At 29.5% G+C, this 17814-nt stretch overlaps 1 protein-coding gene across 1 annotated transcript; it reads right to left on the minus strand.

Annotated features, from left to right (window-relative positions):
• Positions 1-328: 328 nt before the first annotated feature.
• Positions 329-6673, minus strand: LOC127250795 (GDSL esterase/lipase At5g03610-like). Its single transcript, XM_051274218.1, has 5 exons — positions 6552-6673; positions 6158-6358; positions 2079-2353; positions 1697-2003; positions 329-549 (listed from the first exon to the last, which is right to left on the minus strand). Exons 1-5 carry the CDS (start codon positions 6616-6618, stop codon positions 329-331), a joined length of 1071 nt encoding a protein of 356 aa, XP_051130175.1. The 5' UTR covers positions 6619-6673.
• Positions 6674-17814: the final 11141 nt, after the last annotated feature.

The following is a 17814-nucleotide window of genomic DNA, read 5'->3' on the forward strand; positions in this document are numbered from 1 at the left end:
TTTTCTATTTTATTAATTCGTTATCTCCAAGGCAAAAATATTTAAGAATTCACATCAATATCCAAGTAAATATTTTTCAAAAGTGTTAACGGGGTTTTCTAGAATTTTAAGTATAATAAAATATTGAATGAAAAATAGTTAATTTAATATAAATAAGTGTTGAATACGATATTTTTAATATAATATTTATAATAAAAAACAGAAATATCAAATATAATATATTTTACTAATATAAATTTTATTAAATTGTAAAATAATAATTTGAAAATATACATAAATAGAATCGTAATAATCAACTTGACGTAAGATCACATAACAAGAAAGCCAGTTAAGAAGATCTAAGAAACTCTTGGAGACTCGATCGAAACAATGCGTAGACTGCACGCCATCCGGCCTCAGTTGGATGCACATCGTCCCAGAAGAAAGCCGATCTCGGATCACTACAAACCGTGTACAATTTCTTGCCATTGTCGTCCACACTCCCGCACGAATACTCACTGCTTACGCCGATGCAACAAGGCTTCAATAGACTCTGGAATTTCAAATCACCTGTTTCGTATAGAAGTAAAACAACTTGTTACCGCGCAAAAAATGTGTTAGTCACAAATATCGTTTTACTCCATATGTTATTTATAAATATATTTATGTTTGGTCGAGTAATTAGGGGTGGATACGGTTCGGTTATTTGCAAATATGAAAGTATTTGAAATCTGAACTGAACTCAACAAATACCTGAAACTGCGAAACGTATTCGAACAAAAAAATTTCGATTAACTAAAAATATTTGCAATATTTGCAAATAACTCGAATGGAACTGAACCAAAATTAAGAAAAAATACATTAAAAAATAATTAAAATTCTAATTAAATAAAAAATATTTTCAAATATTTCAAATATCCGAACCAAAATCGAACCGAATGTAATTATTAATATAAATTTATAATATAATAATATAAATATATTTGGTTCGGTTACCGAACCAAAAAAGATATCAAAAATCAAAACCGAACCGAACCGAACAAAAATAAAAAACTGAAACCGAACCGAACCGAACCAAACAAATATCAAATATGCAGTATTTGTATTCAAACTGAATTTGATCAATTTATCGAAAATTTGGTTTGGTTTGCCGGTTCGGTTCAATTCGAGTTTTTGCCCACCCCTTGAGTAATAAATATAAGTGTAAAATACTTTTGTCTGTGTTGTAAGAGCCCACGTCTAATAAAGAATGTATGTTGAAAGGGATATTTTGAAATACTTTACATGAAATGTGAAATATTTTACTATTTTTGTCCCACTTTATTTCATTTTTTTTGAATTTTTGTAGTAAATTAAAAAAAAATAATAATACTATTATTTTATTATTTAGTAGAAATAGGTAAAGTGATTTGATATCTTTGTCTTTTCTACATAAATTAATTGTATAGATTTATAATTTATGTAAAAATTAAAATTATTTGGTATTAGTATATGATTTCCTTTTACTATAATAAAAATATGATATTTTTAAGGGAGACGTATAAAAATAGTAAAAGAAAAATAAAAAATTTCAGTTGAGACAAATAATGTATTAATATTACAATGTTACATTTACTAATTAAAAAAAACTTATTTATTATATAAGGACACCCTAAATAGTAAAATATATTTATTATTGGTGGATGGAGGGGTATATTTAAATCAATCCTAATCTTACCTAGTGAGTCTTGTCTAGAATCGAGCACGGCCGTGAAGGATCGGTAGAAATCCATGACAAAATAAGAGGTGCTTTTCAACATGTTGTTCAATCCAGCCACGGCTTGCTGTAGCAGGAGGTTGTGGTAATCGGCAATCATGTTGTCGGTGGCGTTGCATTTCTTGTAGGAAGACGGTCGAGTTATGTTTGGGAGGCAGCCCAATGGCGGTAGAGTCGTCACGACAACTTTTGATGCTCCAAGGCGGGATATATGCCTTAAGTTCGCCACTAGTTGAACGATCACTGAAGGAATGAACTTTACGATGTCCTAAGAATAAGACAACATAAGAAAAGGACAAAAAATTATATACGATGCTTTGGAAAGTAGATTCTGCTAACTTACCTCGATATTTCCGCCTTTGGAGATGTAAGCGCCATAGTCGTTCCCAGAGAGGCAAACAAGAACGAGAGAGGAGTGGATGTCGTGTTTGGTGTAGACGGAGGTTTCAATGAGATTCTCAAAGAAGTCGATTTGAGTAGTCATATTAGGTAAATTGGCATAAGTGTCAAATACGCCGCTTCCTCCGTATGCAAAGTTCATTCCGGCGCGAAGCTTGTCGCTGCCGGCAAGCTGCATCCATGTGTAGGGGAATGGGGAGCGGAACCCCAAGGAGTGGGCTGTAATTTGATAAAGCTATTAGTGTTAACTTAAATAGTACTTCCTCCGACTTAGTTCAAATGTCTCGTTTATTAGTGACACGATTTTTAAGATAATAAAGTTTAATTAGTTAATAATATTGAATTAAGATATTATTTTCTAATGTTTTTGTACTTAAGTAGTATTGTTGTAGTTTTAAAATAAGAATTATATATAAAGTTAAAATAAATTTAGAATATGTGTTTAAATATTTTAAATATCATATTTCAATAAAATATACTCCCTCCGTCCCAAAAGAATTGTCTTGTTTTTTCATTTTCGTCGGTCCCAAAATAATTGTCATGTTTCCTTATTTAGTAATCGTGGTCCCCATTTTATAACAAAATTATTCATACTTTTTCAAACTACCCCTAATTATTACTCTAACCTACTTTTTAAAATCCTTCAAAAAGTAAGGATATTTTAGTCTTTTACATTCTATTTTATGTTCACTTTCAATTAAATACTATTATTTCTTAATTCCCGTGCCAACTCCCAACAAGAGGCTTTTCTTCTGGGACGGAGGGAGTATGTAATATGAATATTTTTAAATAATACCAATAAATAAAACATATATTTATTTATTTATAATTAAGATATATTAGTTTTACAAAAACGAAGGAGTTTTAATGTAAATAATAATAATTTTTATTTTGAGATAAAAATAAAAAATTTTTGAATGGTCCCACGTGATGTATGATATTTTATGTTATAAAGTTAATTAAATTAATTTATATTTGTTAATTAAGTTTTAACGAATGAGAATTTATGAAAACAAATTTTTGATGACTTTTCTAAAATTATAAATTATATACGTTGTTTTTGTAAAATCGTATTTTTATACAATTTTTAAAAAAACGTAAACATTAAATACTTAAATAATAAAAAATATATCATTTTTGTAAAATTGAAATAATATAATTTTAAAATTATTAAAACTAAATAGTACAAAAAAGATAAAAATAAATAAAAATAAAATTATGCAATATTCATCTCTCTGGATAAGAAATGAAAATAATATATTTTTTCAGTTTCATTTCTTTGACTCAAACAAACGAGAAAAATAAAAATATTTTCATTTTTGTACTGTCAATTTCTTATACCAAACAACCCCGAGGGAGAAAAAAAAGGAAGGGAAAAATAATTAAGGGAAGAATGGAAGGAGGAATAGTAGAAGAAGAAGGAAGAAGGAAGTTTTGGGGGAAATAAAATTGGGTGTGTATAATTGTGAAGTTTTGGTTTTGAGTTTTGATATTGAATAGTAAAATTTTGAATTGAAATAATTATTTAATTTGAAATAAATATGTATTGATTCGATGTTTTGAATGTAAAATTAAATTTTAATGTAATAAAATAAATAAAAAATAAGTGTTTGATTTGATATTTTTAGAAGGAAAATAAAGTTTGAATAATAAAATCAGAGATAAAATTTAGAGTTTCGTTGGAAAGTTGGCGGTTGTGATGTTTTATTAGGTGTTCTGTTGTTTATTTTTTTTAAAAAAATTATTTAATAGGTTCGGAAAATTCCGAACTTCTTTTATTGAGAAATACATATATTTATATAATAAAGTCTCAAAAAATCCGAGATATTTAATATAATTAAATATATATTTAGATTAGTTTCAGAAATTTTGAAACTATTTCATGTAAAGCCGTCAAAATGGGTTGAGCCCGTCGGATTGGCCTGCCCCGCCTCATTTTTTAGGAGGGTTGAGTTGTGATTTTGTAAGCTCGTTAAAATGCAAGCCTAAACGAGCCAATCCACGTGGGCCGTGGGTTGAGAGTGGGTTAGCCCGCAGTGGGGCAGACCGAGTAAATATAATAATTAGTACGTATCAACTAAATATATTTTTTTTATTATTTTTTACTGTCAAATTAAAAAATTACTTTCGATTTTTCATCATTTATTTTGTTCGTATCTCATTTTATTGCTTTATAATATTTTTTTGTATTCTAGAATCTAAAATTCATAATTAATTATGATTTATTTGTAAAATATTTCTTATTATTAATTTTTTTAAATACAATAACTAATAATATTTAGAATTGAGAATTTTTATATTTTTTATTTATTTTAAAATATTTATTATTTAAATTCTACAATAAAACTATTTTTAGTTATTTTTAAATATTAATTACAAAAATATTTATCATATTAATATTTTTAAAAAGCCCGTAGGCTAGCCCGCTTAGCTCGCCACCTGCTGTTGGATTGGATTGGGTTGATAAAATTTTGATCCGCCCTGCCGCGGGTTGCCCGCAAACAATCATTTTTTTTGCGGGTTATGTTGGATTATGAGTTACTAACCCGTTTTGACAGGTCTAATTTCATGTAATAAAATATATATTTAATATGCCATCAGAAATTCTGAAATAATTTAATATAATAAAATATATATTTAATTAGACTTAAAAAATTACCACACTATTTAATATATTAAAATATATACTTTATTTGACCTCGGAAATTCCGAGACCATTTAATATAATAAAATAAATATTTAATTTGGCTTCGGAATTTTCGAGATCATTTCATATAATAAAAAATATATTTAATTTAGTTTTAAAAATTTCGAAACCATTTAATATAATAAAATATATATTTAATTTGATCTCAGAAGTTCCGAGATCATTTCATATAATAAAATATATATTTAATATGGTTTCGAAAATTCCAAAGCGATTTAATATAATAAAATATATATTTAATTTGGCATCGAAACTTTCGAGACCATTTCATATAATAAAATATATATTTAATTTAACTTCGAAAATTTTGAGACCATTTCATATAATAAAATATATATTTAATATGACATCAGAAATTCCCAAGCAATGTTATCCGTATTTTCCCGGTCTCGTAATTGATTCCGAAGCAATTTTTCGAGATTATTTATAAAATTTATGATAGTGAATTTAAGGTATTTTATACATCGAATATAAAGTATCATGTTCACTATGTTTTAGATAAATGTATTTTTTACATTAAGTATAGAAAATTATGTCGTTAAAAGAAAATTATGTCGTTAAAAGAAAATTATTATTTTGAGTTAAATTATAGACTTTTTTGTGTAAATAAAATGCATATATTATATGTATATATTATATTAACATGTATATTCATTATAATTTTTTATATAGTATTTTGGATAAATTGTATAATGCCCTCTAGTTATTTAGTATAAGTGGGCAAAAATATTTGACATTTTAGTTAATGTTTGAAACTTTTTGTGTTAATTTAAAGTAATTATTTTCATTCAAATTAAAATTAATATTTAGTTGTAAATACACACCTAATTACGTAAATTTTTTATAAATAATATATTTTAAAATTCTTATTTGAATAAAATAAATAAATAATTGATTATTCTCATTTTATAATTTTTTTTTCTAAATAAGTAACAATTCGTTTCTAAAAAATTATTAGATGAATGATCGATTTAATTATTTAGTTATTTATTTGATTAAAAAAAAAACTATTTAAGATATTTTATTTTTTTATTTGTATAAAATTTATATAATTAAATGTACGTTATAATTAAACATTAGCTTTAGAAGAAGATGATATTTTGTATATACTTTAATTTAAATATACTATTGTTTCTATTATTGAAAATTTTAAATTCTTAAATAATTACTATTTAATATCTGAATTTTTCATTACAATTTATCATATAACCTAGAAATAAGAAATACATGTATATTTTAAAATAAAGCAGATTTTTCGTGTTGGCCCCAAAACCCGACGCCCCGGTGCCATTTCTAGTTTAATTAAATTTAGTTACCGATGTAATCGGAGAGGACGCGGCCGTCGGAGAAGCGGCCAGAAGGCTTTCCGGGGAAGGTGGTTCCATAGGGGTCCTTCCATGATTTTGCGAGCGATTTTCTTAGGTTTCCGGTGTCGGCGTAAGAGTCTCCGAATACAAACAATTGCTTTGGAGACGATGCTGAAGATGAGGCCTGCACCTGGTACTGGTAGTATCCTCCTGCAAATTTCAAATTTAATTAATTAATTAACTCATTTTTGATCTAAAAACGAGTGATCTTTATATTATTAATTAATGAAAGAGAAGAGATTTAATTGAATGAGCTAGTACTGATGATCGAGAGCTGTACTGTATATTATGAAATTAATTAATTGATTAATAATAATAATAATAATAATGTGGATGATCGGACCTAGTGAGATTGAGATGAGAAGAATAAAAAGGCAGCAGAGATGGGTGGAGATCATCTTCAATTCCATTTATATATCTCAGAATTAAATCTTAACAATAACAAGACGAAGATGAAGATGAAGATGAAGATGAAGAATGAAAGAAAGATGATCGTTCCATATATATATACATATATATATATATATATTATTGGATACATTTGGCTTATTCTCTAATCATTGTTTTTGCAAATCTTTTTTTCAGTTTTTTTAAGTATATATATTGATTGCATTGACTTGGAGATTTTATTCGATTGTCTTGATTTCGTAATCTTAAAGATCTACAAAAATATACTCCTTTTTCTTCACAACAAAAACATTGCATCAATTCAATATTTAAATATAAAAAATAAAAATAAAAAATCACAAAGTAAACACACTTTCGTCTTTCTATTAACTTTGAAATAAAATAACAATTAAGTTAATGATTAACTTAAATGGTCGGAGCCTACAACAAGCCATAATAGGGAGGATAGCCAAATTGTAATAATTTTGATTGCAAATAATCATCAACCATTAATCATAATCAAATGTTGACCCCGAATCGCCTTATGAATAATACCGAAGATTGATCATAATTGAGGGTTGGCTTAAGAAAACTATTAGAATACAAAGTATAAGACATATGCGAACAAGTGTCCGGACATAGAAAATAAATACGAAGATTGGTTTTTGTATATGAAAAAAAAAATTATGTTATACGAATTGATCGAAAAATCTGATTTCTTAAGATTGATGACGAAAAATGTATAAAACACTAATTTTCATACGAAAAATCACATCTAATAATGATTTTACTTCAAAGGTTTCATAACTCAAAATACATTAAAAAAAAAATTATTTGTTTACTGAGTTTGTTCGATAACTTTTTTTTTCATTGTGAAATACTTATTGAATCTGAAATATTATTTGAAATTTTTCAACATAGGAAATTATAATGTTGTGTCGTAAAAAAAATTGAAAAGAACAAGAAATCAAATAGAACAAAATCTTGTGGTTATTTCATTATTATTATTATTATTGAGAAAAAATAATTATTTAATACTCCCTCCGTTACTTTTGAAAGTGGCTTTTTGGAATTTTGTAATAAATTAAAAAAATAATTATTTTATTAGTTAGAAGAAGTGTTTAAGAAGATTTGACATTTTTGTCATTTGACTTGATATAAAAAGTAAGTGTATATGTAATTGTATATTTGTAATTTCAATAAAAGTTAAATTTATTTTGATAGTAGTGTACGATTACTTTTACTAAAAAAAAAATATACTTTGAAACAAGACAAATAAAAATAGTAAAATTGATACTTTGAAATAACAAGAGGGAGTATTGATATTTTATATAACAACTAGATATTAAATTACACATTTAGAAAAATCGCAAGATGAAATAATAATAATAATAATAATGTTGTGTTGTTATTTTAATCAAAATTATATTCTATATTTATTTTATGCTCTATTTATATATATATATATATATTTAGTTTGATTTCAATTTTTGCGTAACTATGACATTTCACTATAAAAATACACTTTCAAACTTTTTATTTGATTTTTACATGCTAATATTTTAGAGATTTGTAAGTATGATAAAGTAGTATAATATTTATTTTACAATTGACATTAATAAAATAATATGAAAAATAAAAAATATGAATAATTTGATATTTAAAAATTATAGTTATTTTTACTATTAAAAAAAAAAAGAAAATAAGAATGTTTTACTTGGCTTCGAGTGATGGGTTAACGCAGTGATTAATTCTTGAAATTGACAAACTCGACTTTGAGTAATGGATTCCGCAGACATTTGAATCCTTAAAAATTGGCGTCCGCATTAATTCCAAACGTTAATCAATTTGAATCCAACTGGGTATACGGAATTAAAACTTCAAATTGATGCGAATGAAAGTTACATTACATTAAACATATTTAAGTTTTGAAGAGAACATGAAAGATTTCGGTATGAACCATAACGTTGTCTAAAGCCTAGAAATAATTAAAAAATAATTAGATTTGAATAAAGAATTTATGTTAGAACTTATCAGGAATTTAACCCTAAGTCTAAGATCTACCGTGTTGTAATAATTGAGATATGAAAATAAAGCGAAATAAATCTAACCTTATTCCTCAGTATAGTTGGATAAAGATCTGCAAATAATGGAAGAGTTTTGTGTTCTTCAAGCTTATGACGCAACCCCTCCTGAGAAAACCGCTAGGGTTTCTGCTGTTACTCCCACGATGAGATAGGGAACGTAATGGTTGTTTCCGTCTAGACCTGAGATCACAACCCTATTTATATCTCTTATTATTAATTGGCCTCATCACCCAATTAATAAGTTGCCGGGTTTCTCCACATAGGAGGCCTGCACTTACTAAATAAATTTAAGCCCAATAAATCAATAGATCACTTAATATAGATTTAACCCGACTAATAGCCCAAATAGTTACATTTAACCCATAATTGGATTTTTAATCCAACAATCTCCCACTTTGGTAAATGTACACTGAATAACCTTATGAGCTCATGAAATTTTGCTTTCAGATTTTCTAATGTATATTACCAATCTTATCTATAAGTCACATCAATGCGGATCAAAGCGGCCGTCACTGCATTTATTGCAATGGGACCGATTAGTGGTCACAACATTAGTATAACCTAAGATTCGATTAAGTGCGGATGCACAAAATGAAAATTTTATGTAATGTGATCTTAACATGCCCATTTCCAATTGATCCACCTTAACTTTAATTCAGAACAACCGAATACTGAATTAAAACTGAACACTGCACACTGAATATTGAACATTGAATACTGAACTGTGTAGTGTAAACCAAAGTAACTTTAATAGTATTTGAACATTACTAATCAGCTCCCACTAAACCGAAGTATCGAAATATGGTTCCACTATCATATGAGCAACAAGCTCATTTTGGAACTTATGTGGAAACCCTTTAGCAATTAAGCGGCTCCACAATCATGGAAGCTATATGAATATGTTCAATAAATAATTCATGATATAAAGTCAGATTATTAAGTATATGACGATTATTATCATCAAATAATGTACTAGTTCCAATCAATTTTGAATTCTGGAAGAGACAAAACTCTATATCCGAATAAACAATAATAACTGAATTTGTTCAAATAGAGATCAAAATAAATTTCGGCTAAAGATGGTACCATAAAAAATGTCTCATCCAAATTCAAATAGTAATGTGTACTCAATAATAATCTAAAATTGAATGATTTCAACTTTAACCTTCTTGTCGTCACCCATATAGATGTATCTTTCAACATCAATTGATTTCGACAATAAAATAATCTTGCATAGACACATTGATATGTGTTGTTACACCAAAATCCACCCCCAAGTGTATCTATGAAGTGAAATTAAATTAATTTCAAGAGCAAGACTAATAGGACAAACATGTCCTCCTAAATGTCTAACTTAAGTGCCTTCAATTTAGTAGCAATAGTAGACATGTTCATGATGTACTCTCTTATCTTATATTTGTCGTTATACTTTATGGTAATGAGACTCTTAAGAAGAGTACGCATTTCTGCCTTATCGCTTTTGGTAAAGCGTTTCTTAATTTCGACAAGGAATTCATATCATCATATATTCTACTCTTAAAATTTATAGAGTGCTTTTCTTAATGATAATTAGACTTAGGTGTTGGACCTATCCCACTTCTCAAACAACTGTCCTTCATGATCAGTGTTTTCTGCCGTATGAGTGAGTTGGTCTATTATTAATGCCAAGTCATGATTCATGCAACCAAATGAATCATAATGAAGCTCAATAATTATGCATTCTCATCCCAAGACACTAAGTGCAACATCAATGATCAATCTTTGGATCAATAACATTGATTGCTAGTAGTCATCTTGTTGCAATAATCATATACGGACAATAAGTAATGTCAAACAGCAACCAATATTTGGAGTGATTTACTATTCACATAAGTTAAATCCATATAATCGTCTCATACATACTATCGCAGATTTATATTTCATTATGTCAATTACCGACTGTCTTTGGGCCGAAGAATAATCACATGAATTAATATACACATAAACACTCATGTTATCAAGTAAAAAAAATCTTATATAAGAGTGGTTACTTTGGCAACTTCAGATACTTATCTTCACCATCAAAACGCAGCATGCATTATTAATGAATTTATAATTTTCTTAAACTAAATTATAATCAGAATCACGTTCAATGTATACGAGTCTGATTCCATAAAAAATAAAGAGTGCTTATTAGCAACTGAATGCACATGTCTATAAGCTACTGAATGTTCCATATATGAATTTATAAAATAAACTAGCAATCTTATCACAAGTTTTCGAGCAACATCAACAATCGTCTTTGAACAAATTACTGACTCCCTAGTGATAAATTTGTTTTGACAGTCGAATGTTGACAATAAAGTAGTGTGTCAAACAACACCCTATCTTTGGATAGGTTTATTATTCACACAAAAATAACCAAATTATCATCACCACATTTAATGTCACTAAATATGTATGTAACTACTTAATGGCTTACTTGCCTTTGGATCAATCAACATCGTTATAAGTCACACGCAACTTCTAATATATAAAATAAACTGATTTACACAGCAGAGGCTGCTTTGGCAACATAACAATTTCAACCAATTCATAAAATAGATTATATTATTTATTGCTAATTAAATTTACCTTAAAATAAATTATGTAGGTCCAATACATATGAAAACTATAACAACAACAATTAATATATGGACTTATTAAAATAATTAAATTGTCCAATAAAGTGCTAAATGCAGCGGAATTACACAGGAGAATTACACAGGCAAAAATATGTCACCCAAAGAGACTATAAATTAATATATTAAGTAATTATAGTCAAATTTGAACAAGCGCATGCGGTCAAAAATACATGCTGATGTAATCCGAATTTAATCGGACTATCAAACGAATCATAATGAATATTCGATTTATAAAATCAGCACTGATGAATAAATAAATAAATTCTGCATGTATTAAATCTAATTTCAGATACAATAACATACACACATTAATTAATAAACGATGCAATCATCAAGCCGGATGCATATATATATATAAATTGAACATCAATCTCGACCCAAAAGATTGATTAAATAAAAAAATTAATATAATCACAATTCCAAAATTGGTGCATTAAAACATATTAACTTTTTCCAAAATAAATGAATAAAAATAAGTAATCCCATTTAAGCTCCACATGAATCAAATATTTATTAATTCATACCCTTAGGCAGATGTGATCACTAATTTTGCTTGTATTTAGGAATGACATATTTTGCCATGATCATACATATATTTTACTGCATATAAAGTCCAATTGCTCTAATTAAGCACCAAAATTTATGTGCGGAACCAAAACAAGTGGAATACTGCCTTGAATGCAATTATTCCTAATTATGTAGGACTGATGCATCATGCAAAGGCAGAGTATAGGATTAGGATCTCAAAATAAAGAACAACATAATCAACCATAGACATTATCAACTTATACAGTAAAATCATAGAATTAAAAATCATCTGGAATCTAAAAGATTGATTGCAAATTAGGCCTTCAATTGAAAGACACTGCAATCTGAATTGTGGCCGTGGGATTTTGGACAGTGTTAGAGTATCTCTTCTTCAAGTATAGAACACAACTGCTTGCCTAAATTACTCGATTACAGAGAATCTACCACCAATTTAATCTACCGAATCCATAAACTCAGCAGGACTAAGGATAATCGATGTAGGGTGATTCATTAAGTGTAATATAATGATTGCATCAATGTAGTGCATGACACTAAAGCAAGTAGCCGAAATATTAGAGTCACATGTGCATAACCATTGCATAACCAACTAAACTAAGCCATCATGCCCCGCTAGCTAGCATGTGTAGACACAGTTGCGATGACATTGAATTTCAAACCTCTAAGCATTATTCCTCCGAGTAATTAATATAAATACAGTGGTCGGTCAATTTGACAACAAAATTCATGCAAATTTAAAATCGATCAATATATATATATATATTTTTTCACAAAAGGAATCATAAATTATTGCAATTAATTTCAATCACACACTAAGTGCAATCTTTTGAATACAAGGCACAGAGATCAAGACTCGAAAGTGCAAAATTCATATTCCGAATGGAAAGTGTAGTGCACAATTAAGAAAGGGCATACAGAAGTCCGCATCAAATATCCAATTGAATTTATAATTAGTTAAAACTTGATTAACCAATTACTTCGTCTAATCAAATCGATTCAAAAATAGACACCAACTTCTAAACCAATTGGTCGATCCGAAGAAAATAAATTAATTTTATATCTTGCGTGGATTAAATCGGACCGATCAAACATAATTGATCTAACAGATAAATCTCAAAAATTCAACAGGAAACCGCTCTGATACCCATTGTTATAACTTATCAGGAATTTAACCCTAAGCCTAGATCTACCGTGTTGTAATAATTGAGATAAGAAAATAAAGCGAAATAAATCTAACCTTATTCCTCATCATAGTCGGATTCAGATATGCAAATAATTGAGGGTTTTGTGTTCTTCAAGCCTATGACGCAACCCCTCCTGAGAAAACCGCTAGGGTTTCTGCTGTTACTCCCATGATGAGATAGGGAACGTAATGGTTGTTTGCGTCTAGACCTGGGATCACAACCCTATTTATATCCCTTATTATTAATTGGCCTCATCACCAAATTAATAAGTTACCGGATTTCTGCACATATGAGGCCCGCACTTACTAAATAAATTTAAGCCCAATAAATCAATAGATCACATAGCCCAAATAGTTACATTTAACCCATAATTGGATTTTTTTAATCCAACAATTTTGACCTGATTATGTATATATATTGACACGAATCTAACACGATAATAAACAAATTGAGTTAGGATTGAGGCCTTCAATTCGAACCCGGTTATAATATATTGATATTAACTAATGTATTTATTATATATGTAAAGTAATTTAAATTTAATAAGTTGTTTCAAAATAGAAAAGAGTAAAATAATCTTATTAGTATTATGTGATATAAAAATGATGACATTTGTGTAATATATTGTAAGTTATAAGGATATTTGTAATATTAGGTAGATAATACAATTACTGAAAAATAAAATTGATACTTTATTATAAGACGGATAAAAATAAATAAATAAATAAATAAATAAATAGTTTGTTAAGGAACTTAATATTTTTAATAATTTTTATTATTTATTATGTATGTTCGTACGCTTATTTTTTTATTGATTTAGTGACTTTTAATTTTCTTTTGAATTAATTATTTGATTAATGTTTAATTTGTAAAATTTTAATTGTAGGAAATTTTTGAATGGATAAATGGGTTGATTTCGAGTTAGTTGGGTTGGGTTTGAGCGGGTCGAGTTCAAGTCGGGTCATTTAACTTAATTTAAAAAATTATTGAATAGGTCAATGAGTCATTTTCGAGTTAGTCGGATTTGAACGGGTTAGATTCATATCAGGTCTTCTAACCTCTTTAAATAAACGGGTCGATTTTTAATTGAACATTTTAAGCTATTTTTTTAAAAAAATCAATATGATATAACTCATTATAGGATATTAGATTTGGCTGGGGGTTTAATCAGTGCGCACTTTCGGGTAGCGGTTGTGGATTCCCACGGCATAAAAAAAAAATAACAGATATCGTATGGCATTGTCGTTTCTATTGTAATGTGACAGTAAAAGATGCACTTATTATAGATTATATTGTGAAGATTATAAGAATCATAAAGTCTAGGGAAAAGGTTAGAATACTATAATTGACAGACATATACAGAATTAAGGTTTTAACCTTGTATATATCTTATTTTCTATAAAACTTTTTCAATTTCTTATTTTTTAATTTTTTACCAAAAAGTTCTATTGAAATTACTACCTTGGCAACATCCCCGACGTAGGATAACTTGGATCAAACTAAGTAACTAAGATATCTTGAGTTTTATCTATATATATATATATATTGGGCACCATCAGCACCATGCTGATAAAATATAAGCCACACATCATAATAAATAAGATTTTAATGGTTGAGATTAAACAGAGACTGGATGGAAATTTCAGAGTAATGGTATAAGGGTTTAGGCATTCTTCTATTCGTACCATTCCTTCATAGCGATTCAAACCAATCTCTCTCGCATTCTTCTTCGATTTGCATCCTTCATCAAACTCGTTCTCTCAATCTTAGATTGTCATCAATCTGTTTGCAACTTCAATTTCTTCATCTTCAACTTCTTCAACCCACTGCCTCGTTTCTAATCGACGACACAGACACGCTCGGGGTTCTTGATTTCATCATCCGCCGTTGCTTCCAAGATTCGGTAAGTATTGAAAGTTTAATCATTCGTTAAATGTTTCTCTCCTTCCATGTCACCCAAGTGAAATCGTTGTTCTTCTTGTTGTAGTTTTGGAAAAGCCCTAGTCCCATTAATCGCAACTCTTCGAAAGAAATCAACAATGTCAAAGGACCCAATCATTCAACTGCCTTGCGTTCCTAGGAAGGTCGCCCACCTCAATGAATCTTTACAGAAACCTTCTCGGGATACGATTCGGAGGTATATTCAATCTAGCCCTTTCAAAGGATTGTTCCATGTGAAGCCAATGGCTATTCCCGTGGCTCCTATCATGAAATTATTGAGTTATTGGGACCCTGATAGCGAGTGCTTTCATCTATCTAATGGGAATAAGTGGTATATTACTGATCGGGATGTTGGTGTTGTCTATGGGCTGCCATATGGCAAAAATAAGGAACCTATTTCATTGTACGAGTCTGATTCTTTTTACAATTTTGCTGATAGATTTAGTTTAGATATGAAACTCATAGGAACAGATAAAAAACATATAGTTGAGTCTTTGTTAAAGGAGTTACTAGATAGTAGTAGACTAAGGAGTGATGTTAACTTTTGGCGAATATATGTAATGTATTTCATGTGTGTCTTGCTTACACCCATATCAAATGCGAAGATTAATCATCGCATATTCTAGTTCCTTGAGTCCAAGGAGTTGGCAAATGAGTTCAATTGGGTTGGTTTTGTTCGGGATAAAATTGTGGAGGGTCTGGATACAATGTCTAAAAAATTCAAGAAAAAAGCTTTGGTCAGTGGAAGGCCATCCGTGGACATGCATTGCTTAATGGTAAATTAAAATAGGGTAAATTGTTTTTTTAGTCCAGTAACTGGACCCCTTTATCATTTTAGTCCTGTAAGTGGAGCCTGTCGCAAACTAGTCCCATAAGTGAAGAATTTTCGCTGTTTTAGTCCTCCGGCGCCGGAGACACCCGCGTGGCTCGCCGGAGGCAACGTGTCTGCCAGGTCAGCGACACCTGGCGGACACGTGAATTTATTTTTTTTTTTCATTTATTATTTTTTTAATTTTTTTTAATTGGATCAAATAAAAAAAATAAAAATATACAAATAAAATTTAAAATAATTTAAAAATAAGTTTTTAAAAAAATTTTAAAAAATGAAAAAAAAAAATCCACGTGTCCGCCGCCAGGTCAGCGACACCTGGCGGACACGTCACCTCCGGCAAGCCACGCGGGCATCTCCGGCGCCAGAGGACTAAAACAGCAAAAAATTTTCACTTATGGGACTAGCTTGCGACAGGCTCCACTTACGGGACTAAAATGATAAGGGGGTCCAGTTACGGGACTAAAAAAAATAGTTTACCCATTAAAATATCGTGATCACTTTGTTTACTTTTCTGTTTTATTGTTATACTTATTTTTTATTTTCAGCATATGTTTTTTGATAAGTTCCACAACGAGAAATGCGGTGTGCGCTTTTTTTCATGTCATCTCATACGAAAAATAACATTGGAAGATGTTGCCAAGCTCTTCGGCCCTCAAAAAGTTTGATCTGCAAAGGTTAGATTTTGTCATCCAGTTTGAAATATGTATTTTGAATGCGCAGAGTTCATGGTTTATTTGGCCTGCTGATTGTTCCACTGTGATATGTAAAGTAATACTTGTTGATATGATGGGTTAACATCTTTGAAATGTTGGATTTGATGTATTAGCTGATACAGAGGAGTATAGTATACATGTTGTTAGGTTGGGTTAATATCTCTGAAATGCTAGATTTGATGCATTAACTGGTACAAGGAGGATGGTATACATATTGTTTGTTTTTTCCTGCTGGTTTCTCCACTGTGGTATAAGCAATACTCATTGATATGCTAAGCAATCTTTGTTGATATGATGAATTAATATCTCTGAAGTGCTGGATTTTGATGTATCAGGTGATACAGAGGAGGATAGTATACATGTTTGTTTTTTCATGTTGAGTGTTCCACTGTGACATGTTAATCAACAGTTGTTGATATGCTGGATTAATATCTCTGAGATGCTGGAATGATGCATTAACTAACACAGAGTAGGATGATTACATATTGTTTGTCTGTTTCTGTTAATTGTTCCAATATGATATGCTAAGTAAAGAAGCATGTTCAGTTGCTAAAGCATAGGGGCTTGTAGGTTGCATTTTCGAACCTTTTCAATGAGAAGTTAAGTGATTCACTCAATTGTGTTGTTCTCATTCCTGCAGTAAAGTGTTGTCTTGTCCAAGCCGAAGACCATTGTTGTCTTAATGAATAAATATTCAGTAGCCACTTATAAGGCCCTTTGGGGAAGCATGCCTGCAACATATACTTCCACTTGAGGCTGAATTGGTTTTCATCTTGTACCCCGTAGAGAATATGTTGAAACATCTCAGCAAACCTGTGTGTACAATGCAAGTAGAGTAGTTGTAATTAGTGTCTTCGATTCTCAAATTCATCATTTAGCTATAAGAATTCCAACATACCTTGTAATGTAAAGAGCACTGAGATTTTTTTTGGCATTTTGTACAATATGCCATGTGCACAGAGCATGGTATGTCATTGGCATTGTCTCTCTTAATGCTGGAGCCATAGCCAAATCTTGATCCGTAAAAATAGTTTTCGGTGCTTGTCCACCCATACACTTTAGGAAGGTATTGAAAACCCACTTGAATGAATCTTATGTTTCCTCGTACAACAACGCTGCCCCAAATATAGATGTTTGGCGTTGGTTATTAAATCCCACAAAAACTCCTGATGGTGAAATATTGTTAGGATCAGATATATACATAAGATGTTGTGTGAGATGTATAAAGATGCTGATAGACAGTATTCACAATG

Source organism: Andrographis paniculata, unplaced genomic scaffold (assembly GCF_009805555.1).
Source record: "Andrographis paniculata isolate CXL003 unplaced genomic scaffold, ASM980555v1 Contig38END, whole genome shotgun sequence".
Classification (NCBI taxonomy): Eukaryota; Viridiplantae; Streptophyta; class Magnoliopsida; order Lamiales; family Acanthaceae; genus Andrographis; species Andrographis paniculata.